Source organism: Yamadazyma tenuis, chromosome 3, assembly GCF_029203305.1.
Source record: "Yamadazyma tenuis chromosome 3, complete sequence".
Lineage (NCBI taxonomy): Eukaryota > Fungi > Ascomycota > Pichiomycetes > Serinales > Debaryomycetaceae > Yamadazyma > Yamadazyma tenuis.
Window position 1 is genome coordinate 1074692 of NC_089463.1, and position 24346 is coordinate 1099037.

The 24346-nt window shown below is 43.1% G+C and overlaps 12 protein-coding genes and 2 non-coding genes across 14 annotated transcripts; 8 read left to right on the forward strand and 6 right to left on the reverse strand. All coding sequences in view use genetic code 12, as the record gives it.

Moving 5' to 3' along the window:
• Positions 1–4246: 4246 nt before the first annotated feature.
• Positions 4247–4609, reverse strand: PSN45_002901 (uncharacterized protein; the record flags this gene model as incomplete). Its single annotated transcript, XM_066157958.1, has 2 exons — positions 4247–4467; positions 4567–4609. The coding sequence occupies 2 exons, from the start codon at positions 4607–4609 to the stop codon at positions 4247–4249; spliced, it is 264 nt and encodes an 87-aa protein (XP_066014055.1).
• A 2797-nt stretch (positions 4610–7406) lies between these two features.
• MSM1 (methionyl-tRNA synthetase) lies at positions 7407–9005 on the reverse strand (the record flags this gene model as incomplete). The annotated part of the gene is made up of 1 exon (XM_006683696.2): positions 7407–9005. The coding sequence occupies one exon, from the start codon at positions 9003–9005 to the stop codon at positions 7407–7409; it is 1599 nt and encodes a 532-aa protein (XP_006683759.2).
• A 393-nt stretch (positions 9006–9398) lies between these two features.
• PSN45_002903 lies at positions 9399–9472 on the forward strand. Its single transcript has one exon. It is a non-coding gene; the product is annotated as a tRNA-Val (tRNA).
• Positions 9473–10000: 528 nt separating this feature from the next.
• On the reverse strand, positions 10001–10726 carry PSN45_002904 (uncharacterized protein; the record flags this gene model as incomplete). The annotated part of the gene is made up of 1 exon (XM_006683974.2): positions 10001–10726. The coding sequence occupies one exon, from the start codon at positions 10724–10726 to the stop codon at positions 10001–10003; it is 726 nt and encodes a 241-aa protein (XP_006684037.2).
• A 270-nt stretch (positions 10727–10996) lies between these two features.
• On the forward strand, positions 10997–11094 carry PSN45_002905. Its single transcript has one exon. It is a non-coding gene; the product is annotated as a tRNA-Ser (tRNA).
• Positions 11095–11159: 65 nt separating this feature from the next.
• PSN45_002906 (uncharacterized protein) lies at positions 11160–12773 on the forward strand (the record flags this gene model as incomplete). Its single annotated transcript, XM_006683695.2, has 1 exon — positions 11160–12773. The coding sequence occupies one exon, from the start codon at positions 11160–11162 to the stop codon at positions 12771–12773; it is 1614 nt and encodes a 537-aa protein (XP_006683758.1).
• Positions 12774–12956: 183 nt separating this feature from the next.
• On the forward strand, positions 12957–16289 carry PSD2 (phosphatidylserine decarboxylase; the record flags this gene model as incomplete). Its single annotated transcript, XM_066157959.1, has 1 exon — positions 12957–16289. One exon carries the CDS (start codon positions 12957–12959, stop codon positions 16287–16289), a length of 3333 nt encoding a protein of 1110 aa, XP_066014056.1.
• A 454-nt stretch (positions 16290–16743) lies between these two features.
• Positions 16744–17724, forward strand: GTR1 (GTP-binding protein gtr1; the record flags this gene model as incomplete). Its single annotated transcript, XM_006683693.2, has 1 exon — positions 16744–17724. The coding sequence occupies one exon, from the start codon at positions 16744–16746 to the stop codon at positions 17722–17724; it is 981 nt and encodes a 326-aa protein (XP_006683756.2).
• A 186-nt stretch (positions 17725–17910) lies between these two features.
• On the forward strand, positions 17911–19257 carry ERG9 (bifunctional farnesyl-diphosphate farnesyltransferase/squalene synthase; the record flags this gene model as incomplete). The annotated part of the gene is made up of 1 exon (XM_006683973.1): positions 17911–19257. One exon carries the CDS (start codon positions 17911–17913, stop codon positions 19255–19257), a length of 1347 nt encoding a protein of 448 aa, XP_006684036.1.
• Positions 19258–19385: 128 nt separating this feature from the next.
• PSN45_002910 (uncharacterized protein) lies at positions 19386–20435 on the forward strand (the record flags this gene model as incomplete). Its single annotated transcript, XM_066157960.1, has 1 exon — positions 19386–20435. The coding sequence occupies one exon, from the start codon at positions 19386–19388 to the stop codon at positions 20433–20435; it is 1050 nt and encodes a 349-aa protein (XP_066014057.1).
• A 35-nt stretch (positions 20436–20470) lies between these two features.
• PSN45_002911 (uncharacterized protein) lies at positions 20471–21745 on the reverse strand (the record flags this gene model as incomplete). The annotated part of the gene is made up of 1 exon (XM_006683691.1): positions 20471–21745. One exon carries the CDS (start codon positions 21743–21745, stop codon positions 20471–20473), a length of 1275 nt encoding a protein of 424 aa, XP_006683754.1.
• Positions 21746–21889: 144 nt separating this feature from the next.
• PSN45_002912 (uncharacterized protein) lies at positions 21890–22459 on the reverse strand (the record flags this gene model as incomplete). Its single annotated transcript, XM_006683690.1, has 1 exon — positions 21890–22459. The coding sequence occupies one exon, from the start codon at positions 22457–22459 to the stop codon at positions 21890–21892; it is 570 nt and encodes a 189-aa protein (XP_006683753.1).
• Positions 22460–22734: 275 nt separating this feature from the next.
• Positions 22735–23382, forward strand: YPT7 (Rab GTPase ypt7; the record flags this gene model as incomplete). The annotated part of the gene is made up of 1 exon (XM_006683689.1): positions 22735–23382. One exon carries the CDS (start codon positions 22735–22737, stop codon positions 23380–23382), a length of 648 nt encoding a protein of 215 aa, XP_006683752.1.
• Positions 23383–23550: 168 nt separating this feature from the next.
• On the reverse strand, positions 23551–24303 carry PSN45_002914 (uncharacterized protein; the record flags this gene model as incomplete). The annotated part of the gene is made up of 1 exon (XM_006683971.1): positions 23551–24303. The coding sequence occupies one exon, from the start codon at positions 24301–24303 to the stop codon at positions 23551–23553; it is 753 nt and encodes a 250-aa protein (XP_006684034.1).
• Positions 24304–24346: the final 43 nt, after the last annotated feature.

The following is a 24346-nucleotide window of genomic DNA, read 5'->3' on the forward strand; positions in this document are numbered from 1 at the left end:
TAAGGTAAAATACCACTGGGATGATAATCATTATAGTTGCAATGAATCCCAATAGCGACGATCCCCAGCCAACTGGATAGTTTGGAGTAGCTAAGTTGTTAAATAATGGAGCACCAAACAAGGGAAAACATCCAGCAATAACTGATCTCAAAAATGCATTACCAGCAAATACGGATGCCAAATACCTGGGGAAAGAAGAACCCAAATAGTTAAACGACGTCTGGAAATTGATGAAAGCACCAAAACAAAATATACCTGCTCCAATCATAGGTCCCATCCAATGGGCTTTAGCTGTGGCAGACCATCCAAATATAAAAACACCAATTGGCATACTAATGCTACCAAGTATCATCGTTGGCAAAAACACTTCCGGAGGAACATATTCTCCCCGTAGTTTTCTCTTTGTGTACTTTCGGTGCATGATAAACACGTAAACCACAGCACTGCAACAAATCCCCACCAAAACACTCAAGAATGACAAGCCCAAAGGAATCAAAGCAAAATGGTAAAGGTCAGCAAAAACAATTGGAAAAGCTTCGAACCAAAGGTACATTATTGAATAGACTAAAGCGATGTACATGTCAATGGAGAAGACAATTGGTTCAAAGAGCATGATTTCAAATGGTCTCCAAAGGGTATCAATAAATAATTGACGAGAAGTAAGACCTTGATTTTCAATCTCTCCCTCAGAAACAATCTTGTCGTTGCCCGTGAGTTTCCTCAATCTCTCTGCCTTCCTTAAAAGCAAAGTTTTTTCATAAGTTTCAGGCAAAAACCAACTCAAAATGACAAATGCAATACCTGAAAGCATACAAATCAACCAAAAAGTCCAGTGCCAGTTTCTTTTCACTATCATAATGGAACCGAACATTGGTCCCAATGAAGGACCACAAACTGCACCCATACTCCACACACCAATTGCTATGGGCATATAAGGTTTATCTATAACATCACCCATAGAAGCACCACCAGTACCCAAAACAGGAGATGCAAAAAATCCACTGATGAATCTTAATACTGTCAAGGCAGCAAGGTTGTTCACTAAGGAAATTGGAATTTGCAACAAAAAGAAGATGAACAATGTGACAATGTAGATGTTTGTTCTTCCAAAGATGGCATTTTCGGATGCTGGGGAAAAGATCATTGGACCAATACCGTAACCAACAACAAACATGGTAAGTGGTAAAGTAGCTTTTATCTTAGAAACCCCTAAGTCTTCTATAATATAGTCAACTCCAGGTGTGTAGATAGCCGATGCCATGTACACCGAAACTGTCAAGAACGAGATCTCAAACATAAATATAATCTTTTGCCATAAGGGCCAGTTCTTAGGATTATCTGGATCATCCTCACCGTCCCACGTCACTAGGATTCTATCGCCAACTTGTAGAGTTTCTGTGTCACAATCGCTAGCAGAGTTAGAACTGGACACCGAGCTTCCCGAATCCTCAACTGTCTCTTCTGACTCCTCAATCTGTGATTTCTTCGTATCTAGATATTTGTCGGGTATTATATAGTCGGGTGCTTCTTCTTTGTATGAAAAGAGCTTCCCTCCCGAAAAGTGGTAGAAGACTCTCCCCCAGAAACTTTGATGCACAAAAGTCAGTAAACCCATTTGATAACCTAACACTATCGTTATCGGCGCACAGCAGCTCTTATATATCATTTTCTGCTTATTAAAAAGTGGCAGCGTGTCTGACTCATTAGGAACGCTGCTTATACATCCTTCCGTATGCGGTAACACCGGTTGCGCCCATGCTGCATTGCCCAATGCGGCTGAGACACATTTGTAAGCAAAGCTTATTAAGCCCGCCATATAATGGTCAAGCCTTGGTCACAATAATTCAGATATTTATATGTTTGGACAGTTATCTGTGTCGTTGTAGAGTATGGTAACTTTAACTAGTGAGTGGTGGAATCCCAATGAAAATGCGAAGGGTTGGCCGGAGAATTAAGAAAGTGATGCATGCCGTTTCTGTCTTGTAAACTGGCAGGGTACAAAAAACGGAAAAAAGACATCAATTCCTCAAATATATGTGTGTTGTTACCGTTTCTAGTTCTTGGCAGTTGCAAAAGGTGGTTCAGGCCTGGGTTTTCACTTCTGGAGATTCACAGCGCGTATAGTGTGAATCACATTAGTAACCTGAATGGTGCGACATTTGGTTGACAAGCGTAATACAGTTAATCCCAAATAAAATGTACACCCCTGCTAAATAAATGTCGCGATTGCCCACTATTAGTTCTTCCAGCAAAATAATAAATGTCGCCCGCTTTCAATATTTTCAGACCTTCATGTTGAGAAAAATTACCTTCAATTTGAAAAATTTGGCGTACAGAGTTGGAATTTTTGGTGTTTTGTATATTGACTATATAGAAGAAAGTTGAAGATAAATTGCGTAATTAGAATAATAAACTTGCCGAAACTTGAATTTTTTTTTGTCTTTTAATATTTATATTTTGGCGAAACTAAAGGAGAATATTGGCGCATGCAGCTAATATTGATTTCGTTTGGAATTGTAATAAAAAGAATTGATGGATGAAATAAATGGCAGAGAAAGTTGAAAAAATGGCGTAAGTTAAAGACGTTTTTGAGTCACTCAAAGCGGCTCTCTGGCTTCACAAATAGAAAAGGCTCTAACAGAGTGGTTAATACTATTTTGTATATTAACTACTGGAATTGAAATTGCAGCATCAGATATTCTTGAGCTCAAAGTCTCTCTATCTAACAATTTTTCTCTCTTCAATCTACTTTTAACTTGAGACCAGAACTGTTCAATAGGATTGAGCTCAGGTGAGAAAGGTGGTAGATAAAGAACTCTGTAACCTTTAGCGTTTACTATTCTTTCAATACTTTCATGTTTATGGATACTTGCATTATCCATCACTAAATATGCATTCCTGAGAACTGGATGGTTGTCCAATTCAGAAATTACATCAATGAGGAATTGCTTGAAGTGACCTGTAATGGTACCTCTAGAAGTGTCTAAGGAATCATCGGCACCCAGCTTACGTTTCTTCTTCGTAGCTGCAACTTTAGGCTTTCTGACGCTTAAACTGACTACCCCATATTAACAGATAGCTCCAATAACCGTTTTGTTCTCTGCTCTAGTCAATGGAGTTTTGACAACTGGTGTCTCACCTACGGGAGCCCAGGCTTGGGAACGTTTCATGTTGATATTGAATCCAGCCTCGTCGATGAAAACACAATTGCTACAATAATCTACATCCATTTCTTTAATTTTCGTAATGAAATTGAATCGTTGTTCTATCTTTTGGACTGAGTTTCTCTCGATTGGTTCTTTTCTGGACATTTTAAAGCTGAAAGAACACTCGTCTTTCAAGAAACGATGAACCGTACTTTTGCTTACCGACAAGCCTTCAAAGCCTTCTGTTAAAGCATCCATCATATCTACAATACGAGCTGACGGATTATCGTCTACAAAAGAAGTTAAGAAATCCTTATGGGTTGTATCGAGTTTTGGCATAGCAGCTCTTCCTCTAGACTTCGGAACAGGAACTTCATCTACATCTGCTTCGTTGTACTCTCTAACCCATCTTTGGGCAGTTCTTGCTTTGATTCCTAGAGTATTAGCAATAGAAGAGATTGATCGCTGAGGTTGCTCTTCCCATAAAGCAAAGAAATCCTCTCTATCTTGAAGAGTATAGTTACGGTAGGACCTACTAGTACCTTCTTCCTCTTTGACCACTTTCTTTGGATTCGATTTAGCCTCAGGAACGACAGTAGAAGTACGATTCCGCTCAGCATCCCTATAAACACTTAATGTAACAAGAGATTCAAGCGGGATGCAATCCTCCATATCGATTTCATCGACAACTAGATTTTCTGCTTCATCAGTAATGGTGGAGTCTCCTCGTTCATATCTAAAGGAGTAATCCATTTTAAGGATAAAAATTAAAGCGATGCGACTTCTTAACAATTATAGTGCGCCAAATTACTTACTGGTACATTCGTACTAGAGTCGGCTGAATCTTACGCTTGTTTTACACGCGAATCACAATGCGCTGTATTAGAATATATTGCTAGGCTGTGGAAATGGGCTAGATTCTAACATTGTATTCAGCGCATGGAGTTAGAGGGCGGTAATTGAAATAGGTTGGACGGAGGGGTAGGTAGGTATTTCAATGAGGGTAACAAGACAAGAAAAACAGCATATATTGTACGTTGGTAAAGAAAAGAATGGCACAGTAAGAGTCGAATTTGAAAACACATCACGCAATCGGATAATCATTTAGCTTCACAAGAGGAGCCTTGAGGACTGTAAGAGTTGTCGTAGAAGGCAAATTCAATATCGAAATCCCTTTGCTTATTGTCCAGTGAAAAGATGGACACACACTGGTGACCCTGCTTTCCTCCCTGAGCCTTTTTGATTTTATAGGCCCATTCTGATAATGTTTTCTTAGTTGCTCCTGACTTGTCGATACGATCATCTGCACCTATCCCCCAGACTGTTGTGACTGTATTAACCCTCTTGGTCACAGGGGTTGTATGATATTGGAGAAGATCTGTGACCCCCAAAAGGGCTCCGACTGCAACTGATGAATTACCAGTTTTCTGAACATACAACTGTTGGTCTTCAGTCAAATTCATGATATAACGCTGACCAATAGACAACTCTGCGTATGATAACTCCGTGTCTGACAAAGCTTCTGATCTCCTGTTCTTATCACCATCAGGTATCTGATAATAGGATCTCGAGAGGAAAGGGCTGGAATTTGAGCGTTTGACATTAGCATCCACGTCCCCTCCTCCACCATTTTCCCAGTCGGCACGGAAACTGAGTAATATGGCAAAAATTCCTGCTGTCAAACAAGTTGCTATACCAACAGCCCCAGCATAAGCTGCAATCGCACAACCTCCTATGATTAAGCCAGCGGTATTTTTGTGAGGTTCTTAATGTAACCGAAGAGCATTGCAAACCGTACCAACAATGATAGTTAAAGCTATGAACTTTTTTGGAAGCATTTCCACAAAATCAAAAATATCACAACCACAAAAGTGAAAACAGTTAGGTAAATGCTTTCGAAGTCTGTCTCAATAATAACACCGTCAAGAACTTCTAACTCCATACACAATTTCAAAAATTAGAAATGCAAACTCTGTTTTTCTTATAAAAAAATATAGATTATACCGTTCTTCTTAATATCTTTATTCTAGGAAGAATCAAGGGCGTCTATTTATACATTTCATGGGAGGGGATATGTGTGTCGCATTGTGCCGCAGGAGCGTACGGCAGAATTGATTTCTCACCATTTGACGTACTTTGAGGCTCACTTCGAATTCTGAGTACGCTTTCCAATGCTCAACAAGAAAACCTTCGACTATCGATTGTCTGGTATTGACCTTGACTGAGTTCTGTCAGTCTTGAGCTAGGATAATTTGTTTGCTGCTGGATATGTCAAAAACTGTCAAAAAATAAGGTTGATAATTGCCCGTTTGCGATAACGTTTTTTATCATTCTAATATTTCCGACATTCATATAGCAGGAGTTATTCGATCTGTATGGATAAAACATTATTATTGCTTTAAACTGGGTGAATTCCTTCGTGATACGGAACCAGATAGTCTTCAGGGGATGGACTTCCAGTACCCTTACTTGCAAAAATAGATTCGTATAAGAAAGCAAGGTTCGAGTGCGCGATAAGATCACAAGACTGTATCTACGATATGCAGTATATAAGCGACCCATTCTGCCTGTCAAATTGTGTAGCTCGCATGAAATTGACAAACTTAATAATTTCATTTTTCTTGTTGCTGACAGCTGTGAGTGCTCTCAGAATACTGTATGCTCTTACCAGATTGAATGCAGCACTCGTGGTTGGAGGATGCGCTTTAACGATCAATCATGAGAACGTAGGTATCCCTATCTGTTTTTTAATGACGACCTTCGTGTTTTTATTAAGCTTCAAAACCGAATAGGGGGCACATTGACGGGAAACGGACTAAGAAATAGCCCCGAGAACAGTTTTGTTTTCTGCTCTTGTCAAAGGAGTTTTGGAACAATCGCAGAAGCACGATTACGTTCGGCTTCCCGGTAGATACTCAATGTACAAAGAGATTCGAGGGGAACACAGTCCTCCATGTCAATGTCATCTACAATTAAGTTTCCTGCTTCATCAGTTACAGGAGAGTCCCCCTGTTCATATCTAAAGAAGTACTCCATCTTGATTAAGTGAGAAAATTACAGCGTGACGACTCCTTAACATTTATAGTGCGCCATATTAGCCAGCAACATAGTCAATTAAAACAGGCTCAGTTGGTCATTAATAATCGAGTAAACGGACAATTTCTTGTAGTATATACGTATTAAATTCAATACGTCGCCGCCAAAAGATGGGGGAGACGGTTCAAATATATGTAACGAGGAGGATGAAAAAGAGGAATAGGACCCGTAAAAAATTCCAACAAGAAGGTCGAAATTACTTGGGCTACACCGCCATTTGTAATGGGGGGTTGAATGAAAACACTGTTTTCATTACGCCATTATCTCTCACACGGACAGCCAAATGAAATCAGTGAAAGTCATTTTTTAAAAATCACTTGCGACATTTATTTATGAGAGGTGTTCAATTAGCGTGGGATTAACTGTATTGCCTAAAGCACACGCGATACTTGCATAGGTGCATTAGCCAATTTGTACAGGAACAAAGACTATGGGGTCTTGGCCAATCATATTAATAGTCATCAGCTGAAGCTTATTTAAAGAGTTTTCGATGTCAAACCGGATATACCCAACTGGGAAAGTGCGACAACATCGCCGAAGACTATAGGCAATGATCCCGAAAGGTTCCCAACCATCCTACTAGCTTTATGGTTATCAAATCATCGAGTTCTTGCTCCGATTCTCATGGTTACCCCTTGAAACAAAGAAGTGCAGCATGTAGTCGAGGACTAAGACCAAAACATCATACAACACATATTATTACAGAACAGCATGTTTAATGTCAAGCTTAATGAAATGTAGAGACCCTTGTAGTCGAGAAATATTCTTGCAAATAATAAAGGTTGCACAATCGCGGACTTAAAGATATATTGTCTAGAATTAACAATTCAGGGTTAATCTGGTTTAATTGACGTGAAACATATTGAGCACTACGTAGCTTCCTAAACACGAGTAACTTGTCTGGTTGTGGAAGACACCTCAGTGCAGTGACTCCAGGTACGAAGGTGATTGGTATTTTTTTGCAGCCCTTGTCATCGCATTGAGTTTGCCTGCTACCCGAGATACTCAAGAAATAAGCTTTCAGAGCCGGAGCCGAGTGACTGGTGAAGACTGTTTCAAGGTATGCTATTTACAGAATGTACACTAAATACAGGTTACTAAATACAGAAGAGCACGTATAGAAGAGCACGTATAGAACTTCTAACTGTTCTTCACTAGAGCTTCCTACTGCCTCTTTGGAAGCCGCTGGATCGGAAGCTCGTGTTTCCCGTTGGCATATTTCCCGTAGGAAATGCGCTCAAACGGCACAAGATAATCGGTGTTTCTTTCACCAGCATCCACCCCGAGTCTATCAAGAAGTTTCCCGGAAAGCGTAGGAATCACAGGACTAATAAGAATCGAACAGATCCGTACACTCTCGCACGCCAAGAGAATCCCGTAGCTTTGAACGAGACGGAGTTTCTCATTCGATGGATCCTCTTTCAATGGTTTATTGTACACCCACGGTTCTGACTGCTGGAGAAACAGGTTTGTGAGCTCAAGCACCGACCACCATTCTTGAATAGCCTTTCTATTCTCAAATCTTTGCATCGATTCGTCCATGATGGCCGGCAACAGAGTCAACTTGTCAAGCAACTGGTTCTTAAGGGTTATAATCATCTCCACCTTGTCCTTGTTGAGAGAATTTGACCGTATAAACTCGTCTATATCAGCAAAACACCCATTGTTATTGTCTACCACCGCCTGTTCAATGTTGAATGAGGCTCCTCCGCAGCGAGTGACAATGTTGGCATACTTGCCTATCAAGTTGTCTCTGGTGAAGTTGAAGTACTTCTCACTATAATTGCTGTCACTAGAGATGCTGGAATGCTCCATCAAGAAGAACCGCAAGCTGTCCTCCCCGTAATAGTCACAGGTTGCCATGGGGTCCACCACATTCCCCAAACTCTTGCTCATCTTGAACCCTTCGCTCAACCAGTGCGAATGCACCAACACCTGTTTGGGCAACTCGACGCCCGCAGCCATCAAGAAGATGGGCCAATAGATGCAGTGGAACCGAATGATATCCTTACCAATAACGTGGGTGGCAGGCCAGGGGTTCAGGCCCCGACTCTGATATTGGCCATTTTTGAGCTCAAAAGTGTCGGGAAACCCACACGAAGTCACATAGTTGACGAGAGCATCGAACCACACGTACATGTTCTGTGAGTCATCACCTGGCACTGCGATGCCCCATTTCAACCTCGAGGAGGGTCGCGATACCGACAAGTCAGATAGAGGTTCCAGCCGTAATTCGGTCAACAACTCCTGATACTTGCCAGAGGGCATTATCCAATCAGGATTCGCCTCGAGGAACAGCACCAATTGGTCCTTGAACTGGGCCAAACGAAAAAAGTAGTTTGTTTCGGTGTGGTGGAAAACCTCGTTTTTGGTTTCCGACGAAATCATCACCTTCTTCCCATCCCGTTCAACCTCCTCGATATGCGAGTCAGGGTAGAATGTCTCATCGCTCACCGAGTACCACCCACTGTGCTGGCCTTTGTACACCAAGTCCTTTTGTATCATGATGTTCCAAAAGTGGGTGACAGCCGCGATGTGGTCTGAGTCTGTGGTTCGTATGAACCGGTCGTAGTTGATGTTCAACTTGCTGGCGAGGGTTTTGAAATTGGTCAGCACCATGTCCACTAGTTGTTTGGGTGGAATTCCCTGTTTTTCAGCGACGTTTTGGATCTTTAATCCGTGTTCATCGGTGCCGGTGGTCAAGAAGGCCTGGTGATTCGGATCGAGTTTGTGCCACCGCGAGCGCACGTCGGCGAGGAGCATCGAGTATAGGTGGCCTAAGTGGGGGCTTGCATTGACATAGAATATGGGTGTGGTGACATAGAACGGTTTGGTCGAGGTGTGTCGTATAAAGCTTTTGAACATAGCTGAGATGTCAAGCACCTGAGATACTCTCCAAAAAATACCTCGCGCGTTTATGTGCAGGAACTTCACCTCATTACATGAGGAACTGAAACATTGGCGGTTCCATGGTCTAGCCGTTAATCACTTGCGGGTCCCCGAAAAGTAACCCAAGCACGAGTCACCCTAGGGACTCCACCTGACAAAATCTGGTATAGGTATAGGTATGTCACGTGGCAGTCGCTCCAGATTAAGCACTGTACTTGAAGTTCTCGGGCTCAAGATGATATCGGAGAAGACGCAAATTCAACCAATGGTTCCGTGGTCTAGCCGGTTATGACGTCTGCTTAACACGCATAAGGTCCCCAGTTCGATCCTGGGCGGAATCATGTTTTTTAGATGGTTCAATTGGTTAAACGGGTTTTAGTGCTTTCCCATCAGAATGTTTTTGTTTCGCCAAATGAAAAATTACCTGGTCGCAAAAACTAGTAAATATCCCACATCAATGGATATACATATACTACCAGTGATGTATGGAGCTAGGATATACATGTACTACCAGTGATATATGGAACTAGGATATACATGTATACTACATGTCTATAGCAGGACTTGTAAAACTTCAAATCTTGATTGAATTTTTTAAATTGGTGGCTTAAAGCTGAACCCGACCTCACCGTCTGCGAAAAAGTGTATGAGCGTAGGTGTGAATTTTCGAACTCTAGGTACTATGTAATAGGAGTGACGGCCATGTGATTTAACTATAGGTCAATTGTGGAGTCTCTGGTAACTATATGTTTCTCTGGGTAGGTTGATTCTGTTACTTAGACGTTGACTGATCCATAGGTGTTTAAAAGATAGTGCTAATTCTCATTTATAGCTGACAGATCCTTAGGAGCATGCAGTATTTGGACACCTCACACCAGTAGGGCCTCTTTCTCCACAAATATGGCCATGAGTGCAAACACCGTATAGAACAACGCCAACGGATACGCAATCAACGCCCGGACGTTGTGCAACCGCAACACCACCACAAAAAACGCCGAAGCCGAGTACGTGCACCACGTCACGGCTATCCCGCTCAAAAGGTACCCGAAAGAGTTGTCCAATGAGAAGAATACCCCCACTATACTGATCAATACCAACGGTAATAAGCAGTATCCAATGACAGATGCCGACCGCAACAAGTCAATTTGCACCTTATCACTCATTAGCTTAAACAAAAAGTGTAACGTCAAAATACCAAATAGCCCCACGCCATAGATGTAACCAAACTGGACTTTGCCGGCCAATAAAAGAAGCATTCCAAATAGTAAAACAAAGAGAATGGGCCCGGCCAAGTCTGTGTCGGCCATGATATCGCTGGTGATGTTTTGGTTAAGCGGGTTCAACACCGCCAACGTCTTGGCCTTGATATGCTGGAATTTTATCCCCAATTCTTCAAGAAGTGGTGGTTCGTTGGGGTATCCTGAGGTTCCAAATGCTGCCAATAGTCCAGATGATAACTCTCCGTTTCCCATACTTCCTGAGATGTCAAATCCGGTGCCGAAGCCTCCGTCCATGCTTCCCATGGCCCCAGCAGCTGCTGCCTGACTGGGATTGGCCAAGTAATTGTTCTGGTAGTTGGATTGGTAGAAATCCATGTTTGCGGTGGTGGGATTTGTTGGTTGATAGTACGCCATATCTGCTGCAAAAAAATACGCGTTCGATAGCTGTTCTGTTTTGTATATGGGTGTGATGTATTATACCGTTCTACCGATGCGGGTGTAAGTATGATTCGAAAACAAATGTATATAGGCGGTTCTGTTGATTTGAACTTGAGCTGGATCGTGAGAAAAAACAGACAGGTCGCGGTCGTGGCGGGAACAGCTACGTCCTGGTCATCCCGATTAAGCGTGCAACTCTTATTGTCTGTCACAGTGGCCGAGTGGTTAAGGCGACACCCTGCTAACTTCTTTAGTGGTTAAGGTGTTGCGCATTGCGTGCGCAGGTTCGAATCCTGTCTGTGACGATATCTTTTTTTTGGTCGCACTTTGAAGATTGATCTCATCAATTTCGAACCCAACCACCTCCAGCATGTCTCAATCGTTGATCGTGTTTTCTCCCTCGGGCGACATCCACTACCAATTCAACAACAAGGTGATCCCCTTCAATGACTTGATCGCCAGCCTCGTCAACCAGACGGCCACAGAGGTCGATACCAACTTCTTCACCTGTTCTGCCAACCAAAAGCGATTTTATTGCTACAAGAAAAATGACAAGTATGCGGCACTGTACTTTGATCTGGTCACCACCATCGACAATGAGAAAATCAAGCAGACGCTCAGTGATGTTCTCAAGACTTATTTCAAGTTGGTGGACGATTTGGACCCTGAAGGCCAAATTCATGTCCACGATAAACTCAAGACGTTGATTGATTATCAATTCAACCAGTTGACCAAGTTGCAACAAATACACGCCGATGATTCTGGAACCAGCACGCCCAAGGCAGTGGTATCTTCGACAAGTGCGTCGAAGAAAGCTCCTGCTCTGCTGAAGAAAAAGATGAGAAAATGGGTGGACGGAGAGATGGTCGAAACCACTGACCACTCGGCGTTGGACTTTTCGACAGGAAATATCGACGACAGTTTCCAGGCCGACAGCGAGCTTTTGAAAGTCGACGTCAACGCTTTCAAGAAAGAAAATGATTTGGTACTTGTGAACGAGTTGAACGATATTATAGGTACCAGCGATGATGAGGATGAAGATGAGACCGATGAGGCTGGCACCAAGTCGGGATTCTTATCAAAGTTCACGTCGTACTTCGGATCGTCCATTAACATCGATGAGGTGTCCAAGCAGTTTCACGAGCAGTTAATTAGCAAAAATGTCGCTCCTCAGACCGCCAGACAGATTCTTGATAGAATCAAGAACCAGTTGAAAGGCAAGTCTGTGACGCTCGCAAACTTCAAAAAGGCTCTTGTGGATGAGTTGACCAAGACCTTATCGCCTAATGTGTCTACGGATTTGCTCTACGATATAAAGGCCAAAGCCAATAGAGGAAGACCATATGTGATTTCGGTGGTGGGGGTAAACGGGGTGGGAAAGTCTACGAATCTTGCCAAACTCGCGTATTGGTTCCTCCAGAACGACCTCGACGTGTTGATATGTGCGTGTGACACGTTTCGTTCCGGAGCCGTGGAACAGTTGAAGGTGCATGTGAACAACTTGAAGGCATTGAATGCCAACATGAACTCGAACGCCAAAATCGACATATTCGAAAAGGGTTACGGTGGAGGTGACCATGTAGTAGCCACTGCCAAGGCTGCCATCCAGTACGGGGCCACCGAGAAGTTCGACGTCATTTTGATCGATACAGCTGGAAGAACTCACTCCAACGCCAAATTGATGGCACCTCTCAAAAAGTTTGGTGACGCTGCCAACCCCGATAAAATCATAATGGTGGGTGAGGCATTGGTGGGCACCGACTCAGTGGAGCAGGCCACCAACTTCAACAATGCTTTTGGCAACAAGAGAAACCTCGATTTCTTCATCATCTCCAAGGTCGACACCGTAGGTGACCTTATGGGAACCATGATCAATATGGTCATGGCGACCAATGTGCCCATTCTCTTCATGGGTACGGGACAAACCTATACCGATATCAAGCGTTTGAACGTCAAAACCATTGTCGATAATCTCATGAGGTGACATGTGTGTGTGTGCCCTGTTATAGCCATATTTAGCAACATCAATAGAAATCGCGACCAAATCAACTACTCAAGTCATCAGCTGCGCCCTTTGATTGTCCACTGTGTCAGCAACACAAACAGCGTATTCAACATACACGTACATACGCTGTGTTTGTAACCACTCCACAAATCCAAAACTACAATGGCCATCATCAAACGGCGTGCCCCCCGGTCCTCGTCACAGCTGTCGGCTGCAACTGTTTCCCCCACTGAAAACTTATTTATAAACATCCATGCCAACCGAGCTGCCGATTTGATCGAGGAAAGTCGGTTGGATATTGCTTCCAGGATTACTGCCAATCGCACTAACCCGATCTTGCTTGCAAACTTGAACGGCCAAATCAAGAAAACCAAAAGAAAACTCAGCTCCAACAACCCGTCATGGGACCAGATACTCTCACTCCCACTAAAACCATACGACCGAAGCTCCGTTGTCACCTTGAGTGTGTGGGATAAGCATCGTGGCTACAAGAACTACTTGGGAGAGCTTCGGATTGATTTAGCCCTGGTTTTTGGTGATGGTGACAACTTCACTCCCAAAACTGAGTTGAAGTGGTATAAGCTCTATTCCAACGATTCTCAAAAACACTTTGTCACGGGATCCTTGTTGTTGGCGTTCGAGCTTGTCGTGAAACAGAAAAAGGGACTTGCCAAACGATCCCAGACGGTCGAGGAGTTTAACCCGGGAAACCAGACTATTGTGGTGAAGGTGGACCCTCCGTCTCGCAAAAACACCGAACAGATGAAAGAAGATTTTATGAACAGTTTCAAGGCCATGGACCTCACAAGTGTTGCTGCTCCACTGAACAAGAAGCTTGAGTTGTTGAATGACTGGAAGAAGTCGTTGATTTATAGTGATGATGCCAAAGCGTTGCTGGTGAATGACCAGGGGTTTTATTCAGACTCGGGAGACGTCTCGGACATCTCGGACGTCTCGCTTTCGGAAGCAGATGCGGCCTCTTTGTACTCAGACACCCATTCCCAGCGGTCTAACGAGCTTTCCGAGCCTCAGCACAATCTACTGCCAGAGTTTGATATAAAAGAACAGAACCATATGTTTTCCACCGACGATTTGACCACCGATTTCGACGAATCCGATGCCGTTTCCCTCGTGGATAACGAGGGAGGTAGGCTGGATCCGCAAACTAGAAGGACCCGCCGGTTTAAGCACAGAAAACCCAAGCATCCAGAAAGATCGAAGTTTGAGATCAAAAATCGGAAAGTCGATGGGGTTCTCTTTCTTGAGGTTGTTTCGTGCTCCGACCTTCCTCCCGTACGAAGACTCACAGGAATGGGACGGTTTGATATGGACCCGTTTGTGGTTGTGACGTTTGGCAAGCAAACCTTCAGAACCAGCTGGAAACGGCACAATTTAAACCCGATTTTCAATGAAAGGCTTGCATTTGAGATCCTCAAACAAGAGAAGAGCTTTGAGGTCCACTTTCTTGTACTCGACAAAGACCGGTTTTCGTTGCATGATGACGTTGCCAGTGTTTCGATACCCTTAAAGGACTTGACCAAAACTGCCACCGCTGCTCCCAAAAGTATGTATTTGAGGCCAGCAGCCGAAGCTTCTGGCGAGTCGTTGGAGTTAACCCAAGAAGAGTTTACAGACAGTGAGCTTCCCTCCAATAAACTGATTACGATTGTGGAAAATAACAATCTTGTCGAAACCATGGAGAAGAGAATAATCCGCAAGAAACTCAAGCTCAAGTACTCTGACACTTCGAGATTCAAGACGATGGACTTGGCCCTAAATCTTGTGGATGACAAGTACAAGAACAAGTACAGCCCCAAATTGAAGGTTCGGGTTCGATACGAAACTTACGAAAACCTCAGACGGTCGTTCTGGGAAAGACTCCTTGACCAGTATAATCTCGCGGACTCACAGGACACCAACATTCAGGAAAAGACGTACGACTATATTGAGCTCATCTCGCTCTTGGACACTTTAGGCTGCGAAAACAGTGACGAGATTGTTACCAAGTTTTTCGCCAAGTACGGAAGACTGCCTTGGGGAGGCGATACACTTCAGATTGAGCAAATCTGTGAATGTTTGGAGGAGCACATTGCTGCTGATGATACCAACAACAAGTTGTTTGAGATTGAACAGTGTCCCAACTGTCTCAAAAAACGATTCATCAACAAACATGACGTGGACATTGTCACCCATTTTGCCATTTGTGGATCGAAAGACTGGAGTCTCGTGGATAAGTTGCTTGTGTCCTCTTATGTCACTCCACAGCTTGCCTCTAAGCGGTGGTTCACCAAGGTGTTGATCAAGCTCAGCTATGGTAAATACCAGCTTGGAAGCAACTCGGCCAATATCCTAGTTCAAGACAGAATGACGGGAATTATTCTCGAAGAGAAGATGGGTGTCTACGTGCGATTGGGAATCCGGCTACTCTACAAAGGGTTGGACAAGGCCCGAACCAAGCGAATCAGATCGTTACTATATAAGTTGAGTGTCAAGCAAGGCACAAAGTTCGATGATCCTGCTCTGAAACATGATATCCCTTCGTTTGTGAGATTCCACAAACTCGACTTGTCAGAGTGCCTAGATGAAGACCTCAGCAAGTATGCGACGTTCAATGAGTTTTTTTACCGGAGACTCAAACCTGGTGCTAGAACTATTGAAAGGGAAGACGATGACCGTGTGGTCATTTCACCTGCTGACTGCCGGTGTGTTGTATTCGACTCTGTCGTCGAGTCCACCAAGTTGTGGATCAAGGGTCGCAACTTCACCATCGCCAAGCTCTTCAACGGGAACTTCTACGGGTTGGAGAATAAAGATATCTACAGGGCCGAAAACTGCGCAGTTGCTGTATTCAGGCTTGCACCTCAAGACTACCATCGGTTCCATTGTCCCGTGTCGGGTGTGATCAAGAAGATTAAGTTCATTGAAGGAGAGTACTATACGGTCAATCCCATGGCCATCCGGTCCGAACTAGACGTTTTTGGAGAGAATGTCCGTGCCCTTATTGCCATTGAGACAGAAACCTTTGGAACGGTGGTGATGATACCAGTGGGCGCCATGATGGTGGGGTCGACAATTTTGACCCGCCAGGAAGGTGAAGAAGTTAAAAAGGGTGAAGAAATGGGCTATTTCAAGTTCGGAGGGTCAACAGTGATTCTTCTTTTTGAGAGAAACAAGTTTAAGTTCGACTCGGACTTGGTTGAGAATAGTAGACAGCAGATGGAAACGCTTGTTCGAGTAGGTCAAAGTGTGGGACATCTGCCTGGGATAGAAGAGGTCCGCAGAGATCACATGGAGTTCTCCAAGTTAACCGAGAGCACTAGGAAGAACTTGATCAGAGTGATTACTGGAGGAGACTTGGCGGATGTGAAGGAGTTCAGGAGCTGGGAGGCTTCTAATTTGACCTTTGACGATGACCTTGACTCTATGGTGGAGTATGTTTCTGATTATGACGAGGAGGAGGAGAAAGATGAAGATGAAGAAGGTATCATATACTAGGTATTATATAGAGAGGTAGTCTAGTAGCATTTGTAAGGAAATAACAAGAGTTTCTATAATCTGATGGCAGTTGCAATCTCTATCTAAACCCCTCTTGTTCAAGAAGGTCTCTCATGATAGATACATCTACTTTCGTCCTTTTATATTATTTCATTTGCAACCGTCTTGCATGCTCGTCAACCGTCAAAAAAAGTGAAATTCACGATACCCACAAGTCCTTTACAAAATGACCCCTAAAAATCACCAAAAAATCAGCTCCATCTCTCATACGATGCTATACTCTATATCTATCATCGCTAACAAAATGCCTCTCGTTCCACACCCCTTTCGGCTAGCATCGTCAGTACTACAACCGGCTACTATTATGCCCACGCACGACCTTCATCGCAACTGCTCAAGTGCGTCTGCCTCGAAAGATAAGGATAAATAACTTGTCACTTAGTAATAACATAACATGTCATCTTCCAGAAAGAAATTGTTGTTGATGGGCCGGTCTGGAAGTGGTAAGTCATCCATGAGATCCATTATCTTCTCCAACTACTCGGCGTTTGACACCCGGAGATTGGGTGCTACTATAGACGTTGAGCACTCGCACTTGCGGTTTTTGGGCAACATGACCTTAAACCTATGGGACTGTGGAGGGCAAGATGTGTTCATGGACAACTACTTCACCACACAGAAGGACCACATTTTCAAGTTTGTCCAGGTACTTATCCATGTGTTTGACGTTGAATCTAAATCTATAAATAAAGACATCGAAATATTCATCAAGTCTTTGACAAATTTACAAAAATATAGTCCTGATGCCAAGGTGTTTGTATTGCTCCATAAGATGGACTTGGTGCAGATAGATAAGAGGGACGAGTTGTTCAACATCATGATGGACAAATTGCAGAAAATCTCCAACCCGTACCAGTTTAAGCTTGTAGGGTTTCCCACGTCGATTTGGAACGAAAGTCTATATAAAGCGTGGTCCCAGATTGTTTGTTCGTTGATTCCAAACATGAATCTTTTCAACGATAACTTGTTGAAATTCAATCGAATCTTGGACGCTGAAGAAATCATCCTATTTGAAAAAACAACCTTTTTGGTGATTTCGTCCACCAATTCCATCAGACAACAACTCAACGGCACCACCACCAACAGTCTCGATAACCTCGATCCCAAGAGATTCGAGAAGATCTCGAACATTATCAAGACGTATAAGCAGTCAATTTCGAAGTTAAGAACAAACTTCAACAACTTGATTATCAAGGGAAGCAACGACACCCAATTTTTCATTGACGGCTTAACAGACAATATGTTCATAATGATCATCTTGAAGGACAGCCCCAGCAAGTCTGGAGAGTACGTGAATAATAAAGAGGAGCTAATTGTGTTGAAGAACATCAAGTCAGCCCGAAAATGGTTTGAGAAGATAGAGAGTGTTAAGTGATTCCATGAGGATAGAACTGAGAGAACGGAATATGTAAAAGTTGGGAATGTAACTGTGTCAGTATAATACAAATATATAATATTGGTATACCTATGGTAGCAAGTGTCGTCTCCGCACCAAAAATTGGATTAAACGACAGGGTGCGGTAAAGGAGAAAAACTTTCAACTTGACGGCTCCGAACAGACATGGGAAAACTTACAGAACTATTGCTTCATCCCGATGAATTGAAGGCGGCCATTCAATTGTCCAAGTACAGAAAACCTCTTTTCCCCAGAAACCTCCTCAAAGAGTCCGCTTCCACCAAAAGATGCTACGAACTCTTGTATATCACCTCCAGATCGTTCAAAGCGGTGATTGAAGAATTGCATACCGAATTGAAGGATGTGGTCATGGTGTTCTACCTTTTGCTCAGAGCTCTTGATACGGTGGAGGATGATATGACGTTGGACCCCAAGATCAAGGTCCCGTGGTTGAAGTCGTTTACAGATTTGCTCAAGTTGAAGGAATACTCGTTCGATAAAGTCAACGAAAAAGAGGTGGACAGAGTGACATTATTGGAGTTCACAGAGATTTTGACCGAGTTCCACAAGTTGAAGCCTGCCTACCAAGATATCATCACAGACATTTGTAAGAGAATGGGAGATGGAATGGCCAAGTACATTTTGGATGAACAGTTTAATGTTTCGGGAGTGGCTACTCTCGAAGACTATGACTTGTATTGTTATTACGTTGCTGGAATTGTGGGCGAAGGGTTGACCAAATTGTTTGTCGAGGCTCAGTTCGGGGACGAAGTGTTGTCTGAAAACAACTACTCCAAGGCCATTTCGATGGGATTATTCTTGCAAAAGACCAACATCACGCGTGACTTCCGCGAGGATTTGGACGACGGAAGGTCATTCTGGCCCAAGGAGGTCTGGTCCAAGTACACCGACAGGTTGCCAGACTTTACAAGAACAGATTCACCAGAATATCAGAAAAAAGGTGTACAGTGTATAAATGAGTTGGTATTGAACGCATTGGGCCACGTCGAGGACGTATTGGTATACTTGTCGCACGTCAAAGACCCATCTTCATTCAACTTTTGTGCCATTCCACAAGTCATGGCCGTTGCTACGTTGGAACTCGTTTACAACAATCCTAACGTGTTGTACGAAAACGTAAAGATCAGAAGAGGGACAACCTGCAAGTTAATTTTAAACAGCAGAACATATCCTGGCGTAGTAAACATCTTCAGACACTACTTGAGAAAAATACACCACAGGTCCAATGTGGAAGATCCCCATTACTTTGAAATTGGTCTTAAAATCGGCAAATTGGAGCAGATTTGCGACATGTTATACCCAGACCCCAAGCTCATCCCCCCAGGAGTGACAGTGACCAACTCCTACCGCGAATTAGCGGTCTCTCGACTGCAAATAGATGCTGCTACCCAAGAAGTCATCGATTTGGAGGCCTTCAAATGCAATTTGACAGTGGGGGCCGTGGTGGTGGTATTGGCCGCAATTGTGTACACATGCGTATCTAGTTTATAGACGAGTTAATTACTTTCAATTATCATTAGTTATCAATTAACAGTAGTTCTAAAAGTAAATTTCTCGATTTGTGAGAAGTTCGGATTTCTGGGGAAACACCGATCCATACAAAAACTAACTTACAACATATGTCCCATCCGGCTGCTGAACAGCTTCAATTCTTCATCAGGACCATCGTATGGTCTGACTATGAGATATCAACGCCTATACTCTTGCAGGATGATAATGGTCCGTGCCCGCTAATTGCATTGATCAATACGCTCCTCTTAAAGGCTGAGGTCCAACACCGAAATGACCAGTTAAATGATACTGTCGAATCCCACCAGACGACTGCTGTGCTTACCTTAAAACTGTACTTGGCCCACAAACCACGGGTAGAGCTTCCTGACCTTCTTTCACGTTTGGGTGACTTACTTATCACTTTCCATGAGCTTTCCCCAGACTACGATGTAGATAAGCTTTTAGAATCGCTACCACTATTGCACATGGGGCTCACTGTGAACCCTAACTTGATAGACGGTTCATTTGAGAAGGACTCTGCCGTTGACTTGTTCAGCATCTTTGGCTTGAAGCTCAGGCACGGTTGGGTGGTGGATTTGGACTCGAAAGTGGCTGAGAAAGTGAGTCAGTTGAAGTACTTTGATTCGATTCAGATGTACTTGTTAGAGAACAAGGATGAGGTCTTCACGGGGTGGTTAGAAGAAAATTCCACCCAATTGACTCGGGAGGGGATGTTGTTGTTGAACCAGACCCTTGAAGATGACGAGTTTGTGGTGTTTTTCAGAAACAATCACTTTAGTACACTTTTCAAGAAGAGCGATAACGACTTTTATGCTTTGCTTACAGATTACAGCTTCGGTAGCAACACACGGATCATCTGGCAGTCACTTATCTCATCGAGTGGGACCGACGACTTGTTTTTTACAGGAGATTTTGTTCCTGTCTTAGAGGAGTCTGAAGATGATGAAGGCCTGGCGTTCGCAAGAGAAGTACAACAACAGGAAGATCTCTTATATGCCCAGGAACTCCATGAAAGAGAACAGGAAAGGGCACGGAAAGCCAAACAGACCCGTTTGCCGAAGAAGAATCCTCCCGTCAAAGAGCCTATTTCAAAATCCAAAGAGGGCACTAAGGACTCTAAGAAACCCAAGAAATCAACTAACTGTATTATTGTATAATATACACTGGGGATATGACGCTATTTATTACATATTTATTCATTATCTTGTTCAGCATCGCCATTCTGCTTATCGGAATCTTCTTCCTTGGTTTCAGGCTCTTCTTCTCCTTCGTACTCCATAGGATCAAACTCACTTCTGATATTGTCCATTTTCCTCATTTCATCAGTGTTAGGTTCTCTCAATGTATAGTTGATGGTATCGAATGTGCTCTCTCTGACAAACTTGTTGATCTGACTGTTACCAGAAGTTCTGTACTTCCTCAAGTCTATTTTCCCTGTCACAGGGTAATAATGTGCCAACCTTCTCTTCTTGGAGTTCTCTGGAGTTACAAACTTGATGGAGAGCTCGTCAAGAGGCTTGGAATACTTCTGAAAACTCATGTCATAGTTTCTTATGAATTTGAATCCAAACTTGTCGTTCTGGTCTTCGGTCACCAAATTACTTGGTTTATTTGGGTCTTCAGAGTTCAATGCTTCGTATAACCTTTCAACTTCTTCTTTAGACGTATCTTCGTACAAAGACATCCATTCACCGTCATTACTAGTAATAGGCTTGAATACAGCTGTTGAAATAATCTTCCTTTGGAGGTTTTCGTCGTATTTATCCTTCTGCTGTGTCTTGAGGGTATCCCATTCTCTTTTAACAGATGCAGACCCACTGAGTTTAATCGTCAAGAACTTGGAGTCCATCATCGAAGTGTCAGGCAATAATGGCCATGCGTTAACAGCCTTCAAGTGTTTTTTGGTAGGATGAACCAACTTCTTGAAGTCTTTTAACGATTCTTGTGCAACATCGAATGTTCTTTCCACTGCTTTTAACTGAGTTTCACTATCAAACTTCTCTTCTTCTTGCTTACCGTTGGAACCACTTTCAATAGCATTCTTCGTTATGGCCCTTTCGGAAATGTATTCGGTTCTTCTTAAGAACGAAACCTCTGGTTCCTTTCTACTAATCTTACCAATACCAGCATCTCTCAACAAGATTCTGTCATTAGGATGTAATTCCACCGATTCAGAGTTGCGTTCTTTCACAATACTCTTGATATCATTGTTGTCCAAGACACCGTGGTTATGAATCAAGTTCAAGTTCATTCCGTTCTCGTCATCGATGTTTTCTATCAAATTTTTGAAGTTGTCTTTTCTAAATAACGAGCTTAAGATTTGATCAGCCTCTTCTTCTCTCGATAACTTTTCCGTTGTTTGTGGTTTGATGAACTTGGGAGTAATTGGAGGAGGTGGTAGATTGTTGATGTACCTGGCTTTGGCGATGAAGTCCTGTCTAACAGGTTTCAGAGGTTTGGATGACATGGTGGTGAGGAACTTGAAGTTGAGAAGTTTTCAACAACCGGCGAGTGCGAAATCCAGTTTCGACTGCGAATAAAGCGGCGCCGTATATTGAGGTACAATTATATCTACTACATAAGAAGGGCAAGGGTCGGGGCTGTTTCGACCCTAAACCTGGTTTAAGGTGGTTCCATTAACCACATAAACCAAGTTGTTGAGTCTATCCAAAAAAGCATACACGGAGTTCTTGATCATTTTCTTCTGTAAGGTTTGGATCTGGATGGCTTCTTCTTCAGTGGTGGTATCAGTGTCAAACTTGAAGAGCAGGTCTTCGTCAACAATCCCATAGTCGGTGGAAGGCATTTCCATGACATTTTTGACTTTTCTTAACTTATCCACAAAGTCCTTCTCTGCCTCTGTGGTTTTGTCTCCTTTATGGATGATGATGTTTACCGGCAATCGGTCATCGTAGCAGGCTTCGTCCTGGATATCTCCCTCTCCGCTGAACGTAAAGGCGTGGATCTGGTTCTTAAAAAAGAGCTTCTTGAATAAATCTGCCTCATCCTGAGAATAGTCTCTCTTGATGATACTGATGTTGATATCTTCGTTCCCCTTGATAATATTCAAGCCGTAGTCAAGTGGATAACTTACAGAACTAGAGTCACTGTAAGTCTCCACACGAGGAAGCACAATACCGCTAATTACTCCTAGTGTACACATGAATGGTAAAAAGAGCATTGTGGATTGGGTGCAAAAATATTCCGCAGCCCCAAGTGGAGGTTGAGTGTTCGGTGTAAATGGCGTTTTTGTGGACAAAAAACACAAAAACAACAGGATTTCGACACATGAAACCCATATCTATCCCTGTGCTCGGAAGTTCAACCTGAGTAGAGGTACCAGCTGCTCTGTTGTCCAGTTTGTGTTTTTGGGGATTATGAACCGGCACACGCCGCTCCCCAAGTGTTTTCGCGCCAGCAAAATCTCAATCCATCAAGGATAAATACCAAGAGACGATGTCAGGCAGAAAGAAAACGTTATTGAAGGTTATAATTTTAGGAGACTCCGGTGTCGGAAAAACGTCTTTGATGCAGCAGTTTGTCAACAACAAGTTTAGCCATCAATACAAAGCCACCATCGGAGCCGACTTTTTGACCAAAGATATCACGCTCGATAACAACAAGCAAGTGACTTTACAAATTTGGGATACTGCTGGACAAGAAAGATTCCAAAGCTTGGGAGTAGCATTCTATAGAGGAGCTGACTGTTGTGTTTTGTGTTACGATGTGACTAACGAAAAGTCGTTGAACAACTTGGCTAGCTGGAAAGATGAGTTTTTAGTCCAGTCCAATGTTAGCAATCCCCAGGACTTTCCCTTCATAATAATAGGTAACAAGATCGATGTGGACGAAAACAAGAAAATTCCCTCATTACAGAAGAAGTTGGCCAATATCACCAATAACCAGTTGGGAGGTTTGAACTACCCCGTATTTGAAACATCTGCTAAAGATGCCATTAACGTAGAGGCAGCATTTGAAGTGGTGGCCAAGATGGCGTTACAGCAGGAAGAGTTGAACGATGCCAATGGAAACGATGTTAGCGACGACTATAATGATGCCATCAACATTCATTTGGAGGGAGACTCTGCTGGATGTGGATGTTAGACCTGGTAGAATAGAGTGGGTAGATAATAAGGTTATTGATGGAGACATTCGTCTCCTTATATAGTTACGTATTTACTGGTCATTTTCATTAGTCATGTTTTATATTCAATATTGTACATACTAGTACATAGATAATATCTTTTGTTCAATATAGTACATATTTATTACCTATTTCAGACGGTTAATACAAATACACAAAATATTGACAAACAAGTCCACAAGCGGGTTGGTTTTCTGGTTGCCATTGTGTTGCTGTTGCTGCTGACTGTATCCTTGAGAGTGTGAGTTTTGGTTCTGGTATTGTGGAGCATACAGCTGGTACCCTGAAGGCTGGTACACCCCCGTGCTGGGTGTCAAGGCCACCCATCTTTGTGGCAACTGGTTGATGGAGGTCTTGCTCAAGTCAATTTGCAAAACACCCGAATTATGAGGATCAATTCTGTGAGTTAATCTACTTTCATCACACATGTCGTCGATGGCGGGCTTCAACTTGGCAATACCGTTCTTGGAATGTAACCCCTTCCCGACAATGACGTTCAAATGACTCTGGTTGGTTCTGACTTCCTGAACAATTCTTAGTTGTAAAAAGTATTCGGCTTCTTTCACGTACAATCCATGTAAATCAATCTCATCCTGAGCTGAATCGGTGTTATTCTCTCGGAAAACATATTCAGCAGCCTGACGATTATAGTGCTCGGCTTCATCCAATACCTGCTTGCTCTGTTCACTGAGTTGATGAGCTTTTTGCTTGTTTCCAGCCTTGTAGGCGGCTTGTGATTGCTGAGCCAACTTGTTCCGCTTTTGGTACAACTGCTCGGCCTGCGCCCTTAAGCTCTTGTAGTTGGAGTCGGTAGCATGATTATAGTCTCTAGTGGGAGCATCATCAAACACCAATTTGGCGCCTCTATCGATAGCTTGCATTTGAGTTTGATGGAAATGATTGAAAATTTCAGGTATTTAACCT